This window comes from Frieseomelitta varia, unplaced genomic scaffold (genome assembly GCF_011392965.1).
Source record: "Frieseomelitta varia isolate USP_RPSP 00005682 unplaced genomic scaffold, Fvar_1.2 scaffold_976, whole genome shotgun sequence".
Lineage (NCBI taxonomy): Eukaryota > Metazoa > Arthropoda > Insecta > Hymenoptera > Apidae > Frieseomelitta > Frieseomelitta varia.
This window is the reverse complement of record NW_025110785.1, coordinates 64,737-74,006: the sequence shown is the minus strand read 5'-3', so window position 1 is coordinate 74,006 and position 9,270 is coordinate 64,737. Positions and strand designations below refer to the sequence as shown.

Here is a 9,270-nt window from a genome sequence, read left to right as displayed (position 1 = left end):
TTTGTTATATAGTATCTGGAGTTTAAATTAAGTCGCATGAAATTATTTGAATTAAAAAAAAAAAAAAAAAAAAAAAAATGCAATTTATATTTAATACTTAAAAAAAAGAAGGTAATTACACAGATGAGGATTCACTTACTTCACCGTTTTCGATGAAATTTACGTTGTAGAAACCAACACATTGAACAAATTTCTTTTTATATATGTAACTTCCATCAGGCTTTAGTTTTCAAAATATTCATGAAAAGACTGAGCTCAAGTTCAAAATTATTAAACGCTCAAGTTTATGATTAGGATTGAAAGATTATAAAACCGGCACAAAAGTAATAATAACTTTTATTATCTCAAATCTGTCTTAGTTAACTCTTGGTCAAACCTGCTTAATGGCTTGCATAGGGTTTAGGGTAGTATTCTTAATACTAGCCGAGAACATTAGGCGACCTGCCATTAACATTTTACCTGCAAGAAATTCCCTTGTGTTTAAAAATTGAAACACAAAACATAAACTGAGGAGCTTCTAATCCTGCTCATAGAAACCTAACCCTAACCCAAAGCCTAAACGTAAACCAAAATCTAAACCACATACCAAAGTAAAAATGTCAAAAAATTTTTCATGAATATCTGAATGAAAACCAAAGCCGAGAAAGGCTATGTATATATAAAGATGATTTGTTGATTTCTACAACACAAAAATCATCAAAATCGATGAGGTTATGGACCTAATTTGAATAATTACCGAGAACAGTTTATAATTACTACAATAAGTGATAATTTTTGTATCGACAATATTAAACAGAAAAGTTCATTCATACGCTATAATTTAATTTAATCACGAAATAAACTAATTTATTGGATTTTATCGTACGGGAAATATATACAGTTCATACGATAATTTTTCTAACCAGACAGAACCTTTCACCCGATTGGTAAACGCTCAAGGTTACCACTGACGCCGAAAGTCTTAAGATATTTTTTGCACACGCATGACGCGTGCTCTTGTGAAACGGCATTAAAAGTCCTTCAAACCATGCCGTAGCTCGCCATACATACGTGGCCGTGACCTCATGCAATTTAATGACCGAACAATAATACAATTTTCACTATCATACACAGAAAAATGGTCGTATTCCATCTCAAATTATGAAACAAAGAACTTTTCTTAAGGTGAAATAACTAATAAAAATCTCAATAAAAATAATAAGTTTCACAATAGTAATCTAGAAATCTAATAAAAATAGTATCACCTATAAAGTAAAGTGATGGTGACACGCCCAATAAGTTCTCCCGTGGTTTTATCTGTTTCTAGACAGTTAAATACATTCTTTGCCTTTTTTGGTTGCCTCTTGGTCTAAGAATGAACACTTTTTAATTACAAAAAGATATGAATAAATAAATGTCTTTAAAGATCAATCATAATTTTTCAAGCCACGCGGTATGTACTTTAGGAGATTTAACAATGATCAATTTCACATTATTTTCATTAAAAATAATTCAGTGCTATAAAAATATATTTAAACAGAAAAAACAATCAAATTTAATAATTTTCTTAGTTATCGCACAATTAAGTTAGGTTAATTTTTAGTTATCACAGAAAAAAACTGATAATCAAATATGGAATAGGTTTCTTCTGTGACCACTTACAAGATGGCTACAAGCTAATACGTGGAAAGATGTAAAGCTATTGTTGAAGATAACATTTGTGTTCCCTAAAACTGTATATTAAACTGATTACTGTATATTAAAAATTTTTAAACAAACAAAAGTCTATAAACATAACTAACAAATAAGAAACAAAATGCTTGAATATTATATCATTTTAGAAACACGTGTCTAAAGCACATGATGCATAAAATTTTCCACTACAGATTCTAAACAACAGTGACTTCCATAAAACAATTAAATATTTCAATTTCTCCTTTGAAATGTTCTTAATCTATCGAACAATAATGATATTGATGTAATATTTACTACATGCAATATTTACTACGTGCGTCTCGAGATCAAAAGCAGCCATATTTAACACATTTGAGAGTCAATCTTTGAAATATATATATATTTCCCACAACTTAAAATCAATTTTCCATTTGAAGAATGAAAATATAATTCGAGAGAAAAATACGAAAAGCATCGAGAGCTAATTATACGCGTTTAAACGCGTTTACGATAGAGTTCACATTTGGGAAAGTTTGTGAACACAAAATGTCGGAACCACGTTACGGCAAACAGGTATATATCACAGCTGTATCTATCGAGGATAAATTCTCTCAAGGAATCAAAATAATTTTTATACATACATTCAACTAAGATAATCTTCTGCCGTGGTCGTTGTATCCGTTTGAACACTTGTCACAGTAACAATAATTTAAGGGAAAAAGAAAGATAAAAAAGAATGCAATAAAAGTCGATACACACGAGAACATTCAGATAGAAACGCGTAAAAAGGGAGAGGAAGAACGATGCGTGTAAAGGGCGCTCGTTAAAATTAAATAAATGGTTATTATGTACAAGATCTGCCGAGTATTGCAAAATAAAAATGAAATCTTCTCTATAGGAACGGAAAAGTAAAAACGCAGATACATTAAGCGTATTCGTTACGTTAAAAAATATGTACTTGTTGAAAAATAAATAACTTTTTCAGTAGTACGTATAAATATCCACTTATGTATAGCTACAAATATACAATTAATGATTTAAAAAAATAATGATTATAAAAGAAAAAAAGGGAAATGGAAGAAACGGAGTAAAAAAATACGGGCCGGATAGCACAGCACGTGCTGGCTACTGGAGGAACTCCGTTGTTTGACGAGGAAAGAACTCAGGGAACCTCCCTCCAGCAACGCGATGGCTGACTTCGTGTAACTTCGGTACATCTCGCGCCTTTTCGTCGTATGATGATGTCACCGTTTGGCACGAAACTCCTTTCGGAGTTCTATGCTTTGCGTTTTAATCGTCGAAAAAAAAATGTATTCCGACAAATTTCTATCGACGATATATCTACATTTTCATTGTTCCCAAGCTTGTTCACAATGTTCTTTAATTTTCGAAAACTACAAAAAACGATTGAACTTGTGACACGTACAATGTATTTTAGCTGAATTTAATTGAATACGAAATTTAATACAAAACGTAAATTTCAAGCTAACAGTAATATTATTACTATATTCTTATTGTTTTGGGAACATATTTCTTTTCCAAAACAATATAAAAATTGAGATATAATGAAATTAAAGTGTAACAAATACACAGACAAAATACCATTCGATTTTTTTTTTGCCATGCAAAATACAACGAAAATTTACTCTATTTCCTTTCCTTCATTTTTTAAAAAAAATCTATTAGTAAAACTAATTGAAATATTTTATTCTACTTTACAATACAATAGTAGAACCACTTAAAAAATTATAAATTTTTTTCGATCAACTTCGCAATTAAATTTTTTTATCTCTGAGAAATTTCGATTTCGAAATACTATTCAATCATGTCAACGAATTTGAGATACACATTTTAAATAATGTTTCTTCACCTGTTTCAATGTTGAAATGCTTTGTCCTTTTAATGATATGATCGCTTAATTATACTATACTAAATTTCATACAAGAATATCATTTCGCAGAAATTATTTTGAAAAGCAAATTCTTTGCATGAATGCAAAAGCATTTATCAATATACAAACACGATTTAAATTTATATTGAAATGAACATGAAATTACGACTCGTGAACGTATTAATTAAAATAAAACTTGCGTCACAATAAGTTTAAATTGACTATAAGGGGAATTATGAAACTTTTAGGTTAGAGTTAAAACAAGTAACACCACAAAAGTATTCAACAACTCTCGTTTTGAATAATATTTTTAAAAATATAATCACGCAAAATTTTATGAATGTCTTTTGTGAAAAAAAAAAAAAAAAGAAAAAATCCAAATATTCAAATTTATACGTGTCTAATGAGACACGTTTCCTTTTTTACATTATGATCGTACATATGTACCTATTATATAAAGGCATCTTCGTGGATCACTGTACTATATATCATGATTTCTAATGATTTGAAAAATCATGTGAATATCGAAAATATGTAACATAACTATTTATACGTAAACCTATGGACAATGATAATTACAGAAGCAAAGTTCGTATTACAGTGATATGAGATGAAAAGAGCAATGTACATATGTCGGAAATCCTAACCTACAATTTTATTTCATTCTCTTTGGAAAATATTATGATAGTATCTAATAATTATAATATAAGATATATGTAAAATAATAAATGATGGTGAGCATAAAGCAATTATTTGTAAGAAAATTTAATCATATATTTTGTGAAAAATAATCTTTCTAAGAAAAAAAGGGAGAAAAATAATATTTCTTGTAAAATATTATTAAATATACTTAATACATATCCACAAGTCATGATATTTAATCATTTCTACAAATTAAAATTTAAATATACTATATATTCAATAAATATCAAATAAATTCAAAGAAATATAATTTCTATTTGCAATAAACTATATAAAAGATAGATGAACAGATACTTGCAATTATATTGTGATAATTTTATTTGCAAAATATGACGTCAAAATTTTTTAATTTTTTTTACTTCTTTTCAACAAAAATAGCTGAAGTAAGCAAAAATAAGATTATAAAAAATTTAAACTTTCTAAATGACTCTCTCTCATGCAACAAAAATAATTAACAAAATTTGTTTTTTTCTGACAAATTCTTCTTTTTCTACTGACAATTTATATATCTTTTCTATATAATATTGTTTAAGTATCAATTAACAAAATTTAATTAAACGTTGTCATTTGTCATTCTAATTACTTATTACCACCAGTTATGTATTACAATAGCCAATATAAAAATAACATTTCATATGAGAGAAATGAGAAACTATAAGTTTGCAAAAACTTACCATCAGATGACTTTTGCTGAATATCAGTTCGAGTTGATTCTGATTCCAATTTCTCGACTGTAATGTCGCCATTAGTTTTTAAATGATGGTCTGTTTGATGAGCAGGCGTAGGAGTAGTTCCTCTAGAACTAAGACTTTTTTCTCTTGTCTTTTTCTCCTTCTGTTCTTTGGCACTCGAAGATATTTCAGTAACAGCACTAGCAGCAGGTTGTTGATTGTGGGCATAAGACTGAGATTTTCTTCTAGGCGGTGAGTTCGATGAATTTTTATTGAATAAATTAGGGAACGGTTCTCTGGCAGGAACAGGGTTAGCACTTGGGGCAGTGGTGGACGGTTTAGGTATTTCTGGAGCGTTCATACTTGGTGCAGTCACAATTGGAACCGATGTTTGTGTTATAATAGGTGTGGCACACATATTCTTCACTTCAACTTCGCTTACGATCATTGCGGGTAACTGCGCAGAAATATCATCCTTATTTACGGTACGGGGAACAGTTAGTGGTGGTTCCTCAATAACCACACTTTTCGATTCACTTCGAGGTTGAAATTCCTTCACGGGAATTTGTAATGGTTTAGACTCGGTTTTCATTGTACAAGAGTCTATTTGAGACGCATTATTAGCGGTACCTAACGACTGACTACATAACGCGGTTATAGGTACATTCTGTGTCGTAGGTAAATTAATACACTGATTGTTCACATCATTAGAATTTTGTTGTGAATTAGATAAACTTTGTGTTATATTTTGAGTTGTAGATGTGTTTTGTACACAAGTCGGTACCGTCGAGTCAGAACTGGACTCTTCGGTCGCGACTTTCACAAGTGTTTTTGCAACCCGGGCTGCAAAATCGGCTTGCACCTCAGCGCCATTATTCTGTAACAATCACCAATTCTGCGTGATAGACAATGATACATAGCAATCGAATAAAGATTATGCTTGACAACTAAAAACTGGCTCCAAACTTAAATCATAGGACGACAAATAAAACCAAATATACTAAATGAAATAAAAGAAACATTCAATATATTTTATACCTCTGTAACCCCTCAGCCATGGTTTGCAAACTATAAGCAGAATTACAAAAAACTGTATGTAAATAACATATATCTACATAATAATATACCTAATCCAGATAAAATCAATCCTATTTTTATAAGAGTTAACTACACTTAAGCTAAACGACTTGATCAACTTCTTCAACTTCATGTAAATTTAGTATCACTAAAATTCTACAATAAATAGAATCTAGTATTAATATAGAGAATTTTCATACAATACTTTAGTATTTCTAGTCTTTAAAAATGAGAATGTTTTAATGTTCATGGCTTTTGGGTACAGATATTAATAATGTAAACAAGTGACTATAAGAGAATAATGAAACACAATTACTTTTAAAATTATTGATTTAATATAAAAATTGAATTTTCATTTACTTCACACTTACATTTTATTTGTATTTAATGAGATTTCCAGTCTTTTAAATATAAACCTCTTATAGTCAATTGTTGATGTATTAATATTCCAATATTACTCACTTGTGGCTGAGGCGTTTCACGATTGCTAGATTCACCACTTTGAATAGTTTCGTTATCTTTATAAATTTCATGACTTATATTTTTACCAGTCGTTGGGTCTACGATATCGGTAATGGCATTCTGTCCTCTCGGCTTTCGTGATTTAATTGTATTATTTGATGTATTTGTGGCGCCACCATTATGACCTGAGTACACATCTTTAAATAACAAAATATATGACTTACTATATATACAAAGAACCAGTTGATTAGAATTAATTAATTAATGTTAAATTACTCGGATATTAACAATACTATAATTTGACATTGTCATATTTGTTTCAAAATTATTTCTTATTTAAAAAAATAACTCACCACTGAACTTAAACTATAAACACTGTATAAATTCGAAAAAAACATGATTTGGAACGTAGTAGTCGCGTCGAATGCCTCGAAACTAATACGGACTACCCTTGCATTTATACTGACAAAATCTCTACCTGAACTCTTAAGAAATTCTTTATTTGAAAATCTTTATCTGAATCGTTAGAAAATCATTAGAAAATCTCTAAAGAGTCGTATAATGTATTCTATGTGCATAAATTAGAGTTTGAAGTTCCATTGAGACATAATCTCTAAGTCTTAAATAAATGCACTTTTTACTTTTTTTTCATGAATATTCCATTATGGATTTCTCTTTCTTGCAACATTTATCATTGGTAAAGATGTACGAACTATAAACATTTCAACAAATTCTTGGAAAAATTTATATACAAAATAATTTTTGTTGAAATTGAGCTTTTCCAAATTTAAAATATAATGTTCTTTTAATTTTAATTTTCATAACATTTAGTAAATGGTAGAAAAAATATAACATTCCATTTAAACAATTGAAAACCACTTTTAGTTCTCAAATAGAATGACTAGAAAAAATCTTTATGCACCAATTACATCGCGAACAAAAAACATCCTGTATATTTATGTTATTATATACAGGGGTTAGACAAAATAATAGAAATATAATCGTATAAAATGTGTATTGCGTTATTGCGATTGTTCGTAACTTGCTCGCATTTAGACTATGTTTTCTCTTGAATCTAAGAACTATTTAAACATTTTGTGCAATCTAGTTCGCCCAATAGTATAATCACTATTTTCAGAAGGTAAAGAAATTTTTCAAGACGATAATGTTCTGATCCATACAGTTGCGATTGTAAAATCTGGTTTAATGAACATGAAAATGAAGTTAAACATCTTCCTTGGCCGGCACAGTTGCGGAACTTGAATATTATTGAGCCACTATAATCTATCGTCGAAAACAAAGTTAGAGGTAAATTTTCTCTTCTAGCCTCATTAAAAGAATTTGAGAAGAATGGCACTATTTCATTTAATATCATTTAAGATTTGTATAAGTTTATTCCAAAAAAATTCAAGTTGTATTTAAGAACAATGACGGACGTTCTACGTTATTAATAAAGAATATTCTAAATAAACGAACTGTTTCCATTACTTTGTCCAACTCCGGCACATTAAAAATTTTAAAATTATCTAAAATATTGTAATAATAATTGATTTACACAATGGTATTTTATATATTTCAATAAATACTACTTATTTTATTTTATACATTGATTTTTCATTTAAAAATCTACTTTTTAACATTAATTATTACTAACATATTAATTTAACTCTTTGAGCATACAACCGCATATATGCACTTATCAATCTTTTCGATCTCACATGTACTGCAGTGACAATTACAAGAGATGAATACAGTCTTATTACACCCACATGAATTATTAAATTTAATTGATCTTAAATACATAGTTCAAATTTTTTACAAAATAACTGAATTATTTAATTGTATCTACATATATATATAAAAGTTTTATTTTTTGTGAAATGCATTTAACATAGATATAAAGTATTTATATAATTTAAAACTAAATATTTTGTTGTTTAGAATATAAATTTTTGGTTTTTTATATTTTGGTTATGTTTGTTATCTTCAAACATTCATTTCATTTCAGATTCATATCTTCATCTTTAAAACATGTTTTAAATCCTAATGTTTTTACTAAAATAATCTATGCTCAAAAATAGCTTTCCTGCATTATCCAATTTGACTCAATTGAAAAATTGAAAAATTACAATTATCTTAGTTCCGCTTGTATCAATCAACAGAATCTATCGATCTTTGGCAGTAAGCTAAATATTCCGTCTCCAGCGATAGCGATAGCGAACGGAATGCCGTCTCCACAGAAGTGTTCAGTACTCAAAGGGTTAAATAATATAATTTACATTACATTTTGTATTCATTTTATAACTTACCAGTTTGAGATAGGGATATACCCATTGGGGGTAAAGGTTGAGCCTGTTGTGTAGGTTGCTGAAGTGTACCTTGTGGTACTACTGGGGCTCCTTGGGCACCGGCCAGCGGGCCTGCAACATGTTGAGCCCCACCAGTGACTGCACTTGCACCTGCCCTACTTAAACTTAATGGTGTATTTGGTTGGCCTGTAGGCCAATATCCATCTATAAAGAAATATATAATATTGATTAAATTTATCTTTAATCTTTATAGTTTCGTATTACTTACAGGGTTGCGGAGTTGGTGCGGGTGCACCATATCCAAACATACTTTGTGTTAAAATGGCATTATGTTGAAAAGGTTGAAAATAAGACTGATTTTGATGAGTTTGATGTCTCTGCGGTGGACCACCAAACTAAAATTATAAAATATTTGTTACATTTTTAGTAATTATCAATAAAAATTATGAACATGATAGTATTTTATAAGCAAATAATGATATGTTTGGAAGAGAAAAAAAATAAA

At 29.1% G+C, this 9,270-nt stretch overlaps 1 protein-coding gene across 7 annotated transcripts in view; it reads right to left on the bottom strand.

The window, feature by feature from the left end:
• The window catches only part of LOC122538246 (eukaryotic translation initiation factor 4 gamma 3-like), a 41,718-nt gene that overhangs the window by 9,151 nt on the left and 23,297 nt on the right, over positions 1-9,270 (bottom strand). For 6 of the 7 annotated variants that reach the window (XM_043672162.1, XM_043672163.1, XM_043672164.1 and 3 more), the window contains exons 4-7: positions 9,034-9,160; positions 8,766-8,969; positions 6,457-6,653; positions 4,921-5,794 (exon numbers count right to left, since the gene is read on the bottom strand). In XM_043672162.1, coding sequence (XP_043528097.1) covers positions 4,921-5,794; positions 6,457-6,653; positions 8,766-8,969; positions 9,034-9,160 — 1,402 coding nt within the window. The remainder of the gene's footprint in view (positions 1-4,920; positions 5,795-6,456; positions 6,654-8,765; positions 8,970-9,033; positions 9,161-9,270) is intronic. The other variant, XM_043672165.1, reaches the window with a different exon arrangement.